General features: G+C 38.8%; 1 protein-coding gene across 1 annotated transcript in view; it reads left to right on the top strand.

Moving 5' to 3' along the window:
* The window catches only part of MYRFL (myelin regulatory factor like), a 42,196-nt gene that overhangs the window by 4,329 nt on the left and 19,218 nt on the right, over window positions 1-18,649 (top strand). Inside the window, exons 2-12 of the mRNA XM_085320526.1 lie at window positions 2,116-2,206; window positions 5,760-5,827; window positions 5,915-6,173; window positions 7,555-7,646; window positions 9,467-9,614; window positions 12,665-12,860; window positions 13,972-14,048; window positions 14,996-15,106; window positions 15,685-15,775; window positions 17,722-17,922; window positions 18,333-18,441. Coding sequence (XP_085176652.1) covers window positions 2,116-2,206; window positions 5,760-5,827; window positions 5,915-6,173; window positions 7,555-7,646; window positions 9,467-9,614; window positions 12,665-12,860; window positions 13,972-14,048; window positions 14,996-15,106; window positions 15,685-15,775; window positions 17,722-17,922; window positions 18,333-18,441 — 1,443 coding nt within the window. The remainder of the gene's footprint in view (window positions 1-2,115; window positions 2,207-5,759; window positions 5,828-5,914; window positions 6,174-7,554; window positions 7,647-9,466; window positions 9,615-12,664; window positions 12,861-13,971; window positions 14,049-14,995; window positions 15,107-15,684; window positions 15,776-17,721; window positions 17,923-18,332; window positions 18,442-18,649) is intronic.

The raw sequence follows: 18,649 nt of genomic DNA, 5'->3' as shown, positions 1-18,649 counted from the left end.
ATTTGACTCTTCTGTGCACCTATATTGGGAAACTTCCATTAGTGGTAACCTCCCTCTCGCTGGTGTGCTTCTTCCCTCTCCTAGGATAGAATTACTTTTTCCTTTCTTCTCCTTCCCATCCATTTAACCATTTACACAAAGTGGAGAGATTAAGGGGGAATGATATGTATTTTACTATTATCCGTTAGCAACGGAACCAATCTCTGGGTGGTGGGATATTAAAGGCCTTGTCCTTGTTTGATTCGCAGAGGTACTTCCAAAGATTTTGTTTCTGTCCTTGGTCAAAATAAGAGATTTTTGGTTCTATAGTAAAGCAAAATGCTTTGTGCTGGATCTCTAGTTTCCTGTTAATAGCAAAATTGTATCATTCTACATGAGGGCCAGACAATTGAACAGGGCAAAAGGGTGGGAGAAGGTGATTCAGTAATTTTTCCTGTGGGCCACATGAAAGGAATGGTGAAAGATGTTTTTGAAACACTAGGGGAAAATCCTAAATTCAGATATGAAGAATGAAACAATAAGAATCCAGCAAATTTGAGGAATACTGTTGAAGACAGCTAGACCATTTTGTACTTCAAGCTGGTTTTGCGAAGTGCTTTGTCCATTGTTCCTTCAACACTTTCCACATTACAATTTTGCTGAGGCAAATAGATATACTGCACCTATTGAATCTGTTCTTGTCTCGTCTGCTGAGGACAGATTTGTTTAAGAAACCAGTATGTTTGGATGCAAAGGGATCCATCTGTCAGTAGCAGGTCTGCAAGTTGCCAGATAACAGCGAAGGGCAGCTGAAATTTGGTGCACGACACTGATAAACAAATGATCCCTAGATACATCTGAGATCACAAAGCAATTTAGGAAATGCATAGCATGAGGCTATAAATTAAGACAGACATGTGAGGGAATTCCTGTGCAAGCTGACAGAAGTGGATTTTTGATGCTCCTTGCAGTTAAGCCATGTCTAAACTTTGGATCAAGATGGAATCATCTGGGAAATAGAAAATAGAAAATGAGAAGTTTTATAGTGTGACCTGTTACTCTGCAGGTGTCTGATATTCACTACAGTCAGAAGATTGAGTTGAAGCACTAAAGGCAGTTACTGCTTCTGCGCTCCATGACAGTGATTAACCTTCTGTCTTCTCTCACTCTGCTGCAGAGTTAAGGGGAGATGTTTGGTGTCAGCCACATGGGGCTGAGCCATATGGCTCTCTTGACTTATAAGCTCATCCATTTTATCTTGTGTAGCAGTGGGCTAGAGCTACTCATGAATCCAGTAGCTCACCAAAGACAGCAGTAACTTAAACATCTTATCTTGTTTGCTTTCTGACTGGCCACACCTGTATTTATGGACAGCTTGCCGGAAAGGTGGGGAGCCTACCAAGTAGCTTTGTTTCTTTCTCTAAGAGAGTTCTGTCTGCCTTTTTTTTTTTTTTTTTTTTTTAAGTTCTCATGAATTCTGTAGACTTCATGATCATAAAATCTGTTTATAGCCTTCAGTAACCAAGCAACAGAGGACAAAGTACTGAACCTTTCTATTCATTAATAAATTAAATATTAGTGGGCTGATTTCCTGGGATAACAATACAAAGCCCTGAATTCCTATAACATTTCTAAGGCTTCACTTCTGTATTGCTAATCTAAGCTCAGGATAGTGGATTTTTGCACTGAGTGCTTTAGAAGCTCACTGGCTGTATGAGTGCAGAAAGTGGATCTACATGATGGTAGATCTGAGCTCTGACTTAATCGCCTGTTTTGATCCCAATGTACAACAGTATGATGCTAACTTTAAATCTCCTATTTTTCTGGTTGCAGACTGGAATCCTTCATCCTACTGTCTTGATAATTAACGATGCCTTAATGACATATATGAACTACTCTGTCATCTTCTTCATTGTCCCCTGTATGTCCTCTTTCACCCTGTATTTTCTGTCACAATGACTAGATTTCCAAACAGAAGCGTAACACATATCTGTTGCACGTGAGATGTTCACTTGTGTTAGGACAGATTTGGTTTTCCTGTCAGTAACATGGTGGACAGCTGTACTTAGTCTGAAGTACTGCTGACTCCCTCCAAATCTGGCTGTATTTCAGTCTTTTTCACATTTTTAAATACAGGGCAAGATGTACATGGAGCCTTGGAGAATCCGACGGTAGACACAAGTATGTTGGAAGAATTCATCAGTAGTGACTTTGAGTTTGGAGCCTTGTAAGTATTAAAGCAATGTGCACTTCTCATCCTTAACAACATTTCTTAAATTATTTTCATTAGTGCATTGGCAAAATCTGAATGCAGCAACCAGACTTGAAATCTGCAGATTTTTAAAATAGGATTCTGGCTCCTGTTTGATAAATACACTTACTTAAAGCTGTATAAGATGACATGGAAAAATGAATTAGAGATGGTAGTTAGAAATGGAAATATGGATTTCTTGTAGTTCAACCAAATGAGTGATAATGAAGTCTGGGATATTTTACAACTGTTATGCTAATTATGGCATTAAAGCAAAGCTCTTTTAATACAAAAACAGTAAGTGCCAGTTTAGTGTGTGTACAAAGTAACTGATGTGAGACTAATGTTTAATACACGATGTGAGACTAATGTAAATCTTCCAGTTTTGGAGGAAAAGAGCTTTTCATCCTAGTGCTTCCTTCAGAACAGAGAAACTGTCCATTAATTTTTTTTGAGACTGATTTTATGAGTAACAAAGGATTCATAATGCAAATGGCCATGGTCAAGGGTGCAAGGTTATGCAACACAGATTTATCAGAGACTTCAAAACCCAATCACTCCTGTCTACAACTGCCAGATGACTGTTATTAAATGCGAAATATTATTATTAACAAGCTGACTCGTACCAAGAGGCAGAGCAAGAGGGCATTTTTAAAAATAATTAAACAGCCCACAGCGTTTTTCATTCTGGACACACTCAGGCACTGCATATTTACAAGGGGCTAAATAGGCTTTTACCCACTCTAAATCATGAATAATGGCTTGATTCTATCTCATGAATAGGAGGAGCTCACGCTCATAGAAGGAAGAAGAACGAAAGGCTTGCTGTAGATAGATATGCCTGACCTTTGTTCTTATATTATACCTAAGTATGTCTGCTATTACGTAGCTTAAGTAGATTAGATATGTATAGTTGCACTGCTCTGTAAGTACTTATGTGCAAGAAAATCTGTACAACTACCATACATTTGGAGGCTTAGCGGGATTTTATATTGATAGCAGTAGTACTTCATTAATTATGGGATTAGGAAGAACATTTATTGAATCATTAAATTTCTATATATAATATTATGAAGCATTTATTCATATTGCAGGGTTTTTGTGCATAAGCAGAACAAAATCTCATAGAAAAAATTGCCAAAATATGGCAAAGSAGGAAAATATGAAGAGTGTATTTTAAATGCAGATGAGCATAATGGCATATGCAATACTGAATGCAGAATGCGAAGGAAAGGGTGCTGTAACCACCAAGGACCTGAATGCATCTGGAATTCTCCATGGGGTTGTCTAGCTTCAGACAGGGAACAGGCTTTACGTTTATTCTCTTCTTACACCACACATGAAGCACCATGTGATTTCCTCATCTTGTCACTGTAAGRGCTTACTCTTTCGTGGTGAAAGGAGAAAAAGGGTTGTACTTTCTTTCCTAAGTAGGCATTTAAATGTGTATTACATTTGTAATACAGAATCTTTTAAAATACCTTTTTTCTTTCTTAAAAAACACAATACTAGTTTCAGGTAAGTTTTGACTAGGAGGTACATCCCTAGTACATCTGTACTTTATGAATACTTTCTTCCTTCTAGAAAGTGTTTATAAGAATGCCTCTGTATTTTATTAAAACTGTTCTAAGGTAAAACAGAAACTGAGTGCCCAAGGCAGCGTTTGAAGCCAGGAATATTTAGAAGGGAAGTTTAGGGGTTTTACGGCTTTAAGTTTTACAAGGAATTCAGGAACTGTGAACTAAGTATCCCACGTAAAACATAATTCAGAAGTTTCCTAACTCTCTAGTTTGTTAGAAGTTGAAAATAATGATTATAGCAATAAAAATGATACTGAAAAGCTTTTTTAAAAAAACCCTTGCTCTGAAGGAAAATGAAAGTATTGGAATATTACTGTAATATTTTGCTAATTAGAAGGGTTTTTTTGGTTTTTTTTTGTTTGTTTTGGAGGAGCAATCATGCTTTCACTAGAAAGCTAACCTAAAACGTAGGGTTGGAGATGTGGCAATCCTTTTTTAAAAAAGGAGCATTAYCATTATGAAACGCGCAAGGATGTTTTAAAGTAATAGGCTGTGACAGAAATGAATCTGTTATCTCTCATGCCATCCAAACTCAGAAATATAAAACTGAAAAGTAGAAACAGCAGAGAGCAAATTACATCATGGAAAATTTCCTGTGATATTCAAAGGCATTTGCTGTATGTGTGGGAACACATGTGTTTTCAGAACATGAGGGTGTCCCTTTAAGCAATGTTACTGTATWCAACTTCTGCCAGAAGGCTGGGCCTTAATGTAAAGGAGGTTGTGCCTCGCAAAATTTCCTCTCTCTTAGTGTTTTTAGCCTATCTTAAGCACATGCTCTTCCAGGTAGTACTTCAAATTGAGGATTGGGACTACATTTCACAGGGATGCCTGAGAGGGTTAAGAGCCCATTTCTGAGCATCCATCTATTCCTGATGTAGTTGAGGAACTCTTTGTAGTTCCTTTAAATGGCATAGGATTTTTTTCTCTCATAAGCTGAAAACACCATTCTGAAGGACTGAACAACTTGAAATAAAGAAACTGGGAACTGTTGACCAATGTCCTCATTTGACTGGAGATGGGAGGATAGTGCGGATGCCTCTGTGAAGTCATTTGCTGGTGGCTTGAGCTGTTTCTGTTTTCCGTAGAGGAGGAATAAAGAAGTTTTACTGGATGGCCTAGGCTTAGCTAGTGTTGCTGCAGAGTACTTGTGAAGGACTTGGCATTGCTTAAACCATGGTGTGCTGCCAGGTCTCTCAGAAAGGAAGTAATCCTTTGCACACTGTCTGATCGGAGAAACTGTGTAAGCATAAAATCAGAACAAAGCATTGCAGGGAGAATTTATAGTATAATCAAGTGTATGTGCCAAAGAGTAAATAATCCCCTAAGCTTCTTTCAAACCTCAGACATGTGAATGGGCTGAGCCATTGGAGACAAGTTGAGTCACAAACTGAGGGCAAAGCTCCTGGTGGCAGCTGCACACAAGGAAGTGTTCACTTCCTGCCTGGAAATCAGGGGGAAGTTGTCCTGGATTAACTCAGGGCCAAAATATACGGTAGGCTGGCGTGTTGCAGTGTTTGAGCTCAAAGACGGTTGAAAAGGAAGCAGGGGAGTCTGTGTTTCCAGAGATTTACCTATTTGATAAAGCAACAGTGAAAACTTAAGGAAAAAAATAAATCACACAACCATGTAAAGCACTCTTTGTTTTTTTGTTTTCCACAATGACCTCTCCAAGCARGGGTGTTAAGCAGGGGAGATGGCTGTTTTATCTGTAGGGTCTGGCAAGGAGGTGGCTGAGCATCACCGCAGCTTTGTGCTTCCCCGCCAGCCTTCCTGTACCACCTCGAGTGCCCCTGGCTCTGGGAGCGATGGCCGGGACCCAGCTGCTCCTCTACCTTCCCCCCCTCATGTCCCTGATGCTTTCTGCCTTGCCTAATGTGCCTTGCCACTCTCCATGTCTCCTCCCCATAGAAATTAAAATCTCTCTCTTTTTTGTCCCCCCTTCCTAGGCAGAGCCAGTTGCCAGACTCTCCACCGGACTCGGGGTCAGAAGCGTGCTCTCCGCCGCAGCTGAAGAGTAGGTCACGTGAATTCTGCCCCTTCCCCAGCTGGCGGGAAGGTCCTCTTCTCCCTACTTACCTCCTTGCCTGCTTGCTCCTTGCAGCCGYGCGGTATGACACTCCGTGGGCCTCTGGGCTGCAGCCCCCACTGCCGTTCCCGTCGGCTGTAGCACCTAGCAAGGTTGCCTGCAGGTTCCCAGAGACTTTCCCTGACCCCGGTGTGAGTGGGCATCCATGTGGCATCCCCCAAGGCTGCTCGCTGAGGACGGAAAACGCTGCGACCCCTTGGAATAATTCCACATCCTCTGGCAGCTTGAGTTTCAATTATTCACATTTTCAGCCAGATGTGCCTCAGGCTTCTGGGTAAATGATGAAACTTTTACATAGAAGATGAGACAGATGCAGAAAAATGGAGCTGGAAAAAGGCATGTAGTTTAAGACTAGTGTAAAATCTCTGTGGGTGCAGGATTTTCCACAGGATGGCAGCGTTTAGTCATTTTTGGGGCACTTGTGGTTGAGAGTTCTTTAACCATCTTGATTCAAACTAAGCTTAAACTGAGTCATAATAGATTTAAGTTTTWAAAAAAAGGTTGCAAGGCTAAAGAGGGATCAACTGCGTAACTGAGTTATAAAAATATTTAGGAATTTTGCAAGACCATAAGGGTCTTTTAAGTATTCTGACATGTGGCATGAGGGGAAAAAAAGCACTTGTGTTATCCATGTAACGAAGTGAAATGCTACTCTCATACTATCTGCTATATTTACTCACTTGCATGTTCTGGATGCTTAATTATTTAAAAAAATATGCTAGGTAATGCAAGCCTCCAACCGTGATACCTAGTAAGAATGTTTTGGCTGATCCAGGCCATGGGGGGAATCTCTCTGGTTGTTGGAAGCAATGGTAAATTCATCAGTGTTTGTGTTGGGGTTGCAGATTCTGTGTCTTCTCTTTCTGCGTAGAGCTTAATTACGTGTGACTCGAGTGAGGTGGGTAAAGCAGGCTAGCCCTGCATTTCTCTGCAAAGCTGCTTAGCTTTTTTTTTATTATTATTTGTTTTCTAGAGGAAAATGTGACAGTTAAAAACAAATATTTTTTGACACTTCACTTTGTGGAACTTCTGACAGAAAATACTACTTGATTTAATATAAAAATTTCTCTGAAATCTTGAGCAAATCCAGAGAAAGGTTAACAACAGATGTGGTAGGCAGGCTTTTCTTCTGCTTGTGGAAAAACCCTAGTCTTAGTAGAAGCTGGGCCTGACTGAGACCTGGGTTTTGGGTTGGGGTTTTTCCGCATTCAGATGGAGCAACCAGATGTCAGGATATTCTAAGTTATGTTTTGTAATATCAGAACTTTGGAATTAAGTTTTTTTTTTTCCTTGGAGAAAAGAGCAGTTTTTGAAATTGGAGTTTCTGAGAGAGGGGAGAACCTCTGAGAGAGCTCACCTTCAGTGGAGTAAAATTATTCAAGATAAAGCTGTCATTTTAATGCAAATGTCAGAAAACAATAAAACTATCTCATATGCATTGTGTGTTTTTTAATAAGAGAATATATGGAACAAAAACTAATTCTTGAAAGGAAATATTCCATAAATAAGTTTAAAAAAGTCCCCCTGCCCTCCCCAATGATCAGAATTGGAGCRACAGTACAGTAAGGACGAGATACCTGGGTGTTCTCTTGTAATGATTCTGTGACATCCGTGTTTAAACTTAAATAAGTAATGTAACATGTATTTTTAAAAAGTATTTCTGCAGCATCAGCCAAAAAAAGGAAATTCTCACAACTCTTGGGAGACAGTGCCGATTCTCCGGTATGGACRAACAGCTGCCAGCAGGGTAAGTGGCTACGTGAGGATGAAATTTATTGTTTCACACCACAGGTGAACAAACATTTGGAAAGCCAAGCTTTCAGTGGCTCTGAAAAGGTAGCAATATTAGCAGCCTGTACTGTGCTGCTGGGTTTGGGCCAGCTTTTCTTTGCCATGTTTGCAAAAACAAGGAACTCTCTGTATTTGGAGAAGGGAGGTGAAGTGTTAGAGGTTTGTATCCTCCAGCCGAAACACTCTGCCCTTCCCCTGCACAGGAGCCTGCAGGAMACGGATGATACTATCCTCTGCTGACTTGCTTGGCGCTAAATTGACTGGGCAAAGAAACCACCTTGGGTCAGGTTAAAGRGGATTAATGTAGAGGATGAGCTAACAGATTTTGATGTTATCGCCCAATTTATCAACCCTGTTGTTTTCTACAAAGTGTATTCATACTTGAGCTTGGTAAAAGCTGTACGTTCCTCCCAAACCCTTCCACAACTTAACTGAGTTCATCACAGTAAAAATGCTTAGCCTTCCCAGTTGTTACGTATAACAAAAGCCTGATGGGCATGCGCAGGAAGGAATAGGCTTCGGAGGTGCGTGAGTCTGCCCTTGGATGAGCAGCGCRTAATGAACATCTATGGGAGGATTCAGCCTGGTCTGCTGATGGAAAACCAGGGAGCTGCTTGCTGTTCCCATGGAGCAAGTTATTGCTAAGCATTAAATCAGTCTTTTATTAGGCTCCTTTAATGACTAGCAAGCAGGTTTGCTAGATTACTTCTCCTTTAGTATCTTTTATTTGGTCAGTGTTACTTGACTGTGACTGCTCCTCTAAGTCTACTGTTGTTGGGAAGAGAAGGGAAGCAGGTTCAGAGCAAACGCTCCTGTATCTGTTTACRGTTGTTGCTGGTTACTTTAGTCCTTTCTCTGGGAGTCTGCATTAGTAAAATCTAACCAAAACAAATGATATTGGAAAAAGAACATAAACATGCATAAAAGCACATGAGAATCATTTAGAAACGAGGTGTGAGTTTCTGTTCTGTGGTTTGTTTTTTTTTCCCCCCATTTTCACCATAGTATCTGTTAGAAATGTGGTACTGCAAATGAAAGCTGAAAGCTGAAATTATCCCTGTAGTGGTAGTCTCTGGCAAACTATGCTACCTCAGCCCATGGAAGGATCTTAGCTTACATGCTCACTGGCATATTTTTTCCTGTCCTTACTGCAGTTCATTTATCCCTCTCTCTTGTCACATTCTCTTCCGTCTTCATGAGATGTATAATATCTCAAAGAATTATGTTTGACCCTATCTGTCTTAGAACGCCGTCATATGTAGTCAGGAAACATTAACCAGTCAAGCAATTGTGTTGATGAATGTAGCTGTTACAGAAAATCGTCTCCCCTGCTCTGGGATGAAGTACCTGTTGCAGTGAGCTGGAGCAGTGTTTAATTTAGTCATGTAGTATAGAGAATAGGAAACATCCATAATTCTTTTGCTTAAGACTTGTTGCAGTGTTGCTGATTTACAGTAAAACGCTTAGTTTGCCACTGTGTTTTTTTTTTTCAAATGAAACTCTCCACCCTTTTGGAGAGAATAAAAATACGAGGTGCTACTTGTGCAGTATTTTGCAAATGGGGAAAACTGAAAAGTTTGTTTTCTGGGGCACAGGATTATAGCATACTGTTTTGGAGTAGCAGCAAAGGAAAATCAGATTTAAATATATATGTAATATATTTGTCTATGCTTTATTGGTGTGTATGTGTATATGTAAATACATTTACAGAAATGTTTATGCAAGCTTTTGACTAGTTATAAGGGTAATAACTGAATTGTCACTGTCTCTCTACAGCAACTGTTAATGACTGTGCTACTGAAGCGCAAGAGTATGACAGCGATGGACAGAATGTAGCTTTGGACAAATGCTGCCAAGCTCTAACATGGCAACTATATCAAGCTTCTCACTGGCACAGCTTATTTAACTCTAATTATGAAAAACTGTAAGCATTGATGTTTGAACTTGGAAAAAGTATATTTTTTTCCTTTTTATTGGTACTGGTGTTTTGCAGGAATAAATGCTACACTTGGCATCCTCTGTTCTTACTGAAGATAAGGCTGGAGAAGGAGGTATAGCAGTCACAGTCAGAATCTGCAGAAGTATCAGATAACCAGAACCTTAAACACTTGTTGAATATAATACCAAATTTTCTCATTCTCCTTCAGGGATTTTGAGACRAAAGAAAAACAAGTTTAACCTTCAGTACATCTTAATTTTTGTTTTTTTTTTTGCCAAATTGGTGCAAGTACCTACTGAACATAAGGCAAAGTCTTTCCCTGAAAAGACTTAAAACATTTTTTTTTTTTTGAAAAAGAAGATACCTTTGTTATTTCTGGGCTCATAGAACCTAACTCTCCTAACTATAAATGTATATAATGAACACCTGTTTGATCAGAGACTTAGTTTCCCTATATGAATCAGAACTGTGAATTATGTTTTTTTTTTGCTGTAAGACCTATGAAAGGTCATTCCAGGTTCACTTTCCATCCCTGGTTTTCTACACTGTAGTGTTTGGTGAATGATCCCTTTTAACAGAAGCCCCTTGTGGTGTGTCGTGGCACCACGTTGTTTATTCTCCAGAGTTGGAGGAAATAGTTTTGTCACTGTCTACACAGGTCCTAAATAGCATAGTACATTGTAATTTTCTTCTAGTTCMACCTGTCAAAAGTGCACAAGGTAGATTGGAGTGTATCGGTGTCAGTGCTGGACACTGACATCCCTTCTCTGTGCACAGTGTAATAGAGGCAATGCACACTTTACTATGTCCCACAAAATTCTTTGCCTGAGGGAATGACATGATGAGAGAACAGGGTAGCTCAGTGTCTGCACCTTTCTATCCTTTGGGAGCTAGGTGGACCAAGAAATCTTCCAGTGCTTGCAGACATTTGTGACATGGATTACCGCTCTAAATGGAAGAGACCTTCAACTCCTAAAAAAATCACATTTACGCTTTTGGTCAATGACTATGTTAAAGCTATGAGCTGGTAGTGGGAGACTCCATCTCCTGCTGCTAACCCAATTGCTGTTTCTCATATACTCAAAACTGAGGTTYTAAACTCACATTTCTTGATGGCTTGTGTCAGGAGAGATAAGACGATGTGGTGCTGAGCATTAAGCATCCAAACACGTGTTGTTACCATTACTGTGGAGGAGGTTTGTGATATTGTTTGCAGAGGAAATCACAGTTATAGTTAGGTGAGATCCTAACTATGTACCAGAAACTTTTAATTCAAGACCCACTGTAAYTGTGACACAGTGCACAGATTTTCTCTAATTGATGATCTTGTATTCTCTTAGATTCAAGAGAGTCATGTCCCTATTGCTGCTGAGTGTAGATGGATTGATCCTCTACCTCTTGAAATTGTGCACTCTTTAGGAGTGTTTCTCATGTTTATTGTCATTTTCTGTTTTATACATCCAATATTTTAACCTTTTGATTATTTCATTTTCACAACCAATGTTAGTAGCTGTTGCTAGATTTGTTAGGAGAGGTTGCTTTAACATTAATTATGCCCTGCATTGAGTCTGCTGAGTGCTTTTTTAGTCCTCTTCCCTCATTATTATTGTGACTGGTGGGGCTCTGTTCTGAATATGTGGTCTTAAGYGTCAAATTCTGAAGAGACAGAGGAATGTAAAGTGAATTTCCAGTAGGACAGCATGGGTCAGAGGGAGATACCCTTGCTATCTAAAAGTTCTTCAAGTTTTATTGTACTGCTGGGTAAGACTGACCATCCTTTTTGTGGTCACCTAAATCAAAACAATCTATTCCTTTTCCTACTGCAAAACACACATTTCATGCCTAGGTAGAAAACATTACCTTAGGAAGGTAGAAGGTAGAGGGAAGAACATTAGGGATTTTTTTTTTCATTAGTAATGATGCTTTGAGGAATTGGTAGATCGTTTATTATAATTTAAGAAGTGAATTAACAGCAATATGACTTAGCAGTTTTGAAGCCTTTTGTCTTTATTCTCTGTGCCAGATCATCTGTGATTGTTTGAAAGACCTCTTACTCATCATTTATAGAAAGAGAATAGAGTCCTGCTACATTTCTTAACAAATCTGTACATTTTAGTTCTTCCAACCTATAAAGAGCAAATGAGTTCTGAAGAGATGAGCTCTGAAAAGCCATTTTCAGCAGTTGTGTTAATGGGAGGTTCTGCAGTAGCATCAGGCAGGAGATCATCGTTACAAACTGTTGTTAACAAGGGAACTCACTGTTCGTATAAGTAAGACAGCCTTGCCATATAATTGCAGAATTATCAACCGCTCAAATGAGATGACTGGAAGAATTGTTGGAGTGGTGAATTTTCTGGCTCTTTTAGAAAGATCTTTTGATACCTTCCTTGTCTGCTGTGAATCAGGAGGACAGAACGCTCCTCTCTCTCTCTAGTACTTTGGATAAAKAGAATAGGATTTCTTTATTTGGGGTAGGATGGATAACTTTGTAAAAGAGAGTTTTGTAGTGACCTAGTGGGAGGATTAGCATCAATAGCTTTACGTCTAGCTTGAATAAAATCTTATTCACATTATTCAATATTTCTGTAGCAGTTTCTGCAGAAGCCCTTGGTGCAGGAATTCAGGAACAAAATAGGGTGTCTTGCTAGCTTATTATCACGTTGCTGTCTGCAGCTGTAGTTCAGCTCTGTTATTTATAGCAGTGCCATAATGGGTGCTTGAATACACTGAAATGTTTAGTTGTGCTTTTAGGTACACAAAATTATTTTAAATCGGAATTGTAAATGAGGTTATGTGAACTTCCCCACCTGTGGTCTCCAAACATCTCATGTGTTGGACTAGAATTACAGTACACTTTCTATGTATTCTCATTTTTACAGTTCTAAGAGACTAAAAAGAAAATGCCTGCAGAATTGGTGATTGTGAAGATATAATTCCACTTCTATTTTTATCAGTAAAAATCAGATGTATTTTCAATCCACATAAGAACAGGAACCTGTACTTACGGTTGCTATTCTTCCCTCTTACTTTCATAGACCTGCCATAGTTTATCACATTGCCACAGACAAAGGATTTAATTTTTCAGTAACAGATGATGCCTTTGTGTGCCAGAAGAAGAACCATTTCCAGATCACAGTCCATATTAGAATCCCTGGACATCCAAAATATGTCAAAACTCTACTGGGGGTGAAACCAATAGAAAAGTTTTACTTGAAAGTTTTTGGAATAAAGGCAAGTATTTATCTTCTTGGTGCTTATTACTTTAAGTATGTGATTATCCATAGAATGAGGAAAATACTTGAAATGAACTTTTTTTTTTAGTGATTTTGACCAAGAAATGCGCAGACAACTTTTTAAGCTATCAGTGGTTGTTACGTGGAATGATTTTAGCAAAGCGATGTTTTTCTGGATGCTTGTGCTGATACATGCTGAAAGGTGTCATGTTTGCCTGATTTGTGGTTTCACCAGTTTCCCTCTCACTGGCTGAAATGCTGTCCGTATGTGGGCAGGGTGGTGCTACCAGCTGGTCTGTAGATCAAAGGATGATTTGGGAAAAAAAAAAAAAAAAAGATTCACAAAGCAGAGAAGAATCAAATCTGTTTTTCCTAAACAATTCAAAAGTAGAAAACCATTAATGTCTCCCCATTTCTTCTTTCCAGGTTTTCCATTTTCATTTTAAGAGACAAATTCTTTCCTTCCGGTTCGGGTCCATAATCTTGCCTCCGGAAAAGTACAAAGAAATTTCCTTCTGAAAGATTTTCTCAGTTTTTTTGCTTGCTACTGAAATTTAGTGATTTTAAAAAAATTTAAGTAGATATTATACAAGGCACTGAGTACCAGTTTTACCTAATGCTTTCTAAAACATTAATATTGAAGGAATTAGTAAATTTTACTGTCTTGTGTTTCTCTTTGAAACAAAGTGCTACTTGCTAACATTCAAGAAATATCCAGACATGTGCATTAAAATAACTTATGGAACTGCCTTGCATAGGCTCAGTTGTCATGTTAAATATCCACTTTTATGCCTTGGGAGAGAAACCAACCAATAACAGTCTATATTCTGGAAGCTGTATCTCTTTTGCAAATTACTGTGTGGCTTTTCCTTTGATTTATTTTATGTTTCCCCCTAATTTATGGCCTCAGAATGACATAGGGTTTTAGAACAGATGGATCAAAGCACTGATAAGATATCGATTCTCAGGTTAGTTTTGGTGTAGCTCCACAGGAAATGAAGGTGATTCCACTGTTTCAGACATAATTTGGCTATTAATTTCTACTGCAAATCGATTTGTGTGAAAAGGAAATGTTCTTGTCATTTCTGAAAACTTTTGTTTCTTTGTAGGTGGAAGCTCCAAGTCAAACAATTGCTATTGAACAGTCTCAGTCAGATCGAAGCAAAAAAACTTTCCATCCTGTTAAGTAAGAATTTTGAAAAATTTACTTAGTTTTAATTTAGTTTTAATTCGATACTAGGTTGGGCTGAAACTYTTAATTTGTTGTTTCCTGGAAACTCACAGTACCTCTAAGCCARTTTTCTGACCTTTATTCAAATTCCACTCCAGGTGAGCGCATGGTATCACAACAGTAATATATACCTGGTTTCCCTCCATTAAGGAAAAATTTGAGCAGCTTTACAAATTTATTATGTATGCCTCGCCAAAACATTTATATTCAGATAACAGCATTGCTATATGCTGTTTAGAGCTGGATGGCCTGTGTGTTTTTTTCATAGGTGATGATGGTGTAGTATAAATCATTTGATTTATACTAGATTTGAATGCGGCAGATAGACTGTTGAATTCACCATGCAAACAGTTTAATCGTATTATTTATTGCTTGCAATAGTGGTGCCGCTACGTATTTCAGAAATAACTGTGCATTATACTTTGAGACATACAAATTAGATGGTCAAATAGTAAAATTTGCTACTTTAAAAAAATATGTTAATTCAGAGCCATAATAAGCAATATTGCTCTTGGAAAGCAACAAATATGCATCATGTTGAGCACACATGGTTTATTATGTTCACGGCTGTGTACAGACAGACTGAGAAACACCACACAGCCCCTGATAATGGCAGTTTCCCACTCCTGGTCTCTTGCTCATTTATTTATTTGACATCATCACTATGATAGATAACTGTGACCTGAGTGTTTTGGTTGAGGATTGTGAGAGAAAAAAGAAATACATTGCATTTGTATAAGTCAGGGTTATTGTATTTATACTGGGTCTCCTCTATTGCTTTTTCATTTGTCAACTTAAAAAAAAAATTATGTTAGTGAGCATGTGGAAATCTGAATAGAGCCTAGCAGATCTCCAGATGCAAGATGCTTATTTTTATTATCTTGTTTCCTCTTCTGTTTTAGAGTTGATCTGCCGGAGGACCAGATGGTCAAAGTAACACTGGGAAGGTTGCATTTTAGTGAAACAACAGCAAATAATATGCGAAAAAAAGGGAAACCTAATCCTGACCAAAGGTAGTGTTGTAGCCAGTTGGCCTGTGTGTGTGAAGGGGAAAAGGGAACGTCTAGTTTTGAATGGGGCTGATGTTTGTGAAAAATGTCAGTATTGTCAACTCATATGATTTTTATCACAAATTCTGTGATACTTGATGTCTGATTAAAGGCCTTTCTGCTTGAATCAAATGATGATATGAAAACAAAAGAGAAGCAAATGTCTCAAGCTCATAGCTAGWGATTATTTCAAGAAGCCATAACTAGAATGTTGGCTGAGAGACTCAGAAATCAGGAAGCAAATGAAACAAAATAAGTTTGTTTTCTTCTGAGGAGGGGCTTCACCTTTAAACCTTTATTACTTAAACTTGACAAAATCACTGAAATCTTTTTTGACTTTTCAGTGRCTTTTGAGGGTTGAAAGAGCATGTTGCTTGAGAGTGGAAGAAACTTTTTTCTTTCATGTTGTAGTATAAATATATTTTTAAAAAATGATTCTGAACTTGTTTCTTTGTGTCAATAGCCACTGTATTTAAAACATTTAATACATTATATGATGAGAYGTTGTTTCAATTATCTTGATTAAATCAATGTAAAATTAGATACTTCATGCTGGTGGTTGGCCTGTATGCAGTCTCTCAGGACCAGTTCTACTTACTGTCTGCACAAGTCTCTGAAAGGATCATTGTGAGGGTAGGTGGAAAATATATTGCTTTCRTATGAACGATATTAACTGTTTTGTTATTCACAAGATATTGTTGGGAGAGTGATACTTGGGCAGCARAAGTAAATATAAGCTCAAAAAGCCTGAAAAACTGTTGGATAATGAATTCATTTTTTTGTTATATTCTCCTTATAAGGATTTTATTGTGTTAAAAATAAGGTTATAGAATGCTTTAAAAAAACCTCTAGATTTGAATTGCAATACAAACTACCTTCAGTCTGGGGTTGCTTTGAACTGCAATACGTTTTCGAACACGCCAGGAAACACACAAATGCTTTAATTGGCTAGATCCTTAATTTGAAGAGAGGAGATGAATGGAAAAAAAAATCAAGCGTAAAAGGTCAAGAGGGTGTACTAGGTTAAGATTTATTGCTTGAATTGTTCAGCCAAGAGTGGCATAGTGAACATGTCTGAGACTACTAAATAGTAGTAATTATTTGTTGTTAGAGATGAGCAGTGTCTTCTTCCAGTCCAAATCCAAAAAATAATTAAAAAAATTATTAGTCAGCTTTCTTTCTGAGGCGTATTGGTAAGGCTTATGCTGTTTCAGAGTATGTGAAGAGTTTTGATTACCTAAGTGGCTTAATTTTTTTGTATGCAATTTGTTGCTGAATGTGTGTTGTGGAACACCCGGAGAAGAAAGTATTTTTACTTTAAGTTTGCTACATGTTTCGTTTCAGGGCAGCACTGAAATGAGCCATGCCTGGCTCCTTTTTGCTCCCGTGAGGCTGCTTTTCCCATCCCCACATTTCCCCCCAGTTACTCTGATACTGTTGTTTTTCTCAGCCCTGTGATGAAATGTAATGTGGGGTGATCTGGGTTAAATATAAGTTTATTTTTCCTGTTGGCTAATTTTAAGTCAGGCTGGTTCCTCTGTCCTGGTCTACATCAGGGTAAAGGCAGAACTGAGTAATTAGGTCGGGACGGGTGATGGGGAGCTGGCCCTGTGGCAGAAGGGAAMGTACGTCAAGCCATGGCCCTGGGGCATATTTTGGCAGCTCCTTTCTCCCCACCACCRTGCTGCAGTTCTTCCTTCCCGTGGTTGTGCCCAGCTGGATGTCTGGGTGATAGAACGGGCCTAAAAAGAAAACTTCAGGCCAGCAAAATCAGCTCCCCAGCAGGTGTTTCGATGCTGGTGAAAAGGGTGAGSAGGGAGTGTCACTGCCTCCTGGCTCCCCTCCTGCCCCGCTTTTTAACGTTCCTGTAGCGGAGCGCTGCTCTGCTGTGCGAGGTGCTGCGTAAACAGAGAACAAAACAACTGCTTTGTAGCTCAAAATTTAGGCAATGTAGCTGGGCTTCTGTTTTCCACTTACTTGTTTTCAAGGGTTATTTCTAGAAACCTGCAATCCACGTCATTTACGGTTTAGAGTACGTGCTTTAGGAGGTCAGGACCTGTGAATTCAATCCAAGATCCCCTCTGATCTGTTCAGCACAGGCCTTGGGTACATGCTGGAAAAGCTTCTGAAATAGCATGYAAAAGAAAGAAACTAGTATGGCCAAAGCATAGGCAAAAATTATTTTTGAGCCATGTGTGTTTAACCTCTGGCTTTGTTTTCTCTTTTCTAATTTCCAGCCCTTAAGAAAAAGCAAGGCTCAGCTAAAATTTGCAGGCAAATCAACAATGATTGCATGGCATAATTTTAAATCTAAAATTCGAAAAGCTTTTGAGTTTGGTGATTTAACTGAACGTTAAAGTATAATAGAGTTCAAAGGAACCAACAATGAAGCCAAGACTCTTTGCRCCAAAACAATTACTTAGAAATGACTCCACTCTGTTTTTTATGTTGGTGCATTAGAAAAGCTAATGAATGCAATTTAAATATGAAAGATTTGGCATTTGATTTTCACCAACAAATGGATTAAAGCAATAGGTGCATCTATGTTATAATATATCTTTAAATATGTATTTTTTCAGGCATCTAACCCAGGGCAGTTTGAAAATGACAATGATGGACTGTGGCAAAGAGGACACGTTCCAGAGACGATGGTCTATCACGGTCGAGTAGGAATTAACACAGATGCACCAGACGAAGCACTGGTTGTCTGTGGAAACGCAAAAGTTATGGGTAGAGTCATGTATCCATCTGACAGCCGAGCAAAACAGAATATCCGAGAGGTAGGGGTCGTGGAGTATTTAAGGAAATTATACTCGTATCACAGCACGTGTATGGATCATTGTTCTGGCACGTGTGGGGTAGCTTCTTTATCCTGGATGTGCTGAAATCCGGGTCTAAGGAAAATAGCTGTATCACTGTGCTCTGTGGAGTCATTGCCCAAGGACTTTTGAGAAGGCAGACTATAGAATTTGGGGGTAAYTGTGTAAATGAGAGTTGTAAGACTGAAGGATAGCTGGGAACACAAATATGAATAAACTCTGCTAAGGAATTAGGGAAAGACTGTTGATACCTTCCAATGGGGAGACTGGCCAAGTGGCCGTATCAAGCTTGCCGTTATGTCAGTGAAGTCCTCGATGCCACTGTAATTCTTAATGTTTCAACATGCAAATCCTGGTATTTGTGCAATTAGGTTGATACAAACGAGCAGTTGAGAAGAATAGCGCAAATTAAGCTGGTGGAGTATGACTACAAGCCTGAATTTGCATCTGTTATGGGAATAAGCAATACTCATGAAACAGGTATTCAGTCAGCTCTATTCTAATTTTTCATTTGCTTCCACTGTTGTCTACTGTGCCACAGTGCTCTTACATGTCCTACATTTCATCTCTTAGGATACTACAATTGTAGACTTCTGCTGTGTTTCTCTTGTGAAATGAAAATACCAAAATGAAGCATTTTTTGTGTGTATCTAGCTTCTGTTTCAATTTTAAAAGATATATATATATA

The sequence above is a fragment of the Rhea americana genome, unplaced genomic scaffold, assembly GCF_003343005.1.
Source record: "Rhea americana isolate MKP2758 unplaced genomic scaffold, rheAme1 scaffold_64, whole genome shotgun sequence".
Taxonomy (NCBI): Eukaryota; Metazoa; Chordata; class Aves; order Rheiformes; family Rheidae; genus Rhea; species Rhea americana.
The sequence above is the reverse complement of the archived record's forward strand: the minus strand, read 5'-3'. Positions and strand labels throughout refer to the sequence as shown.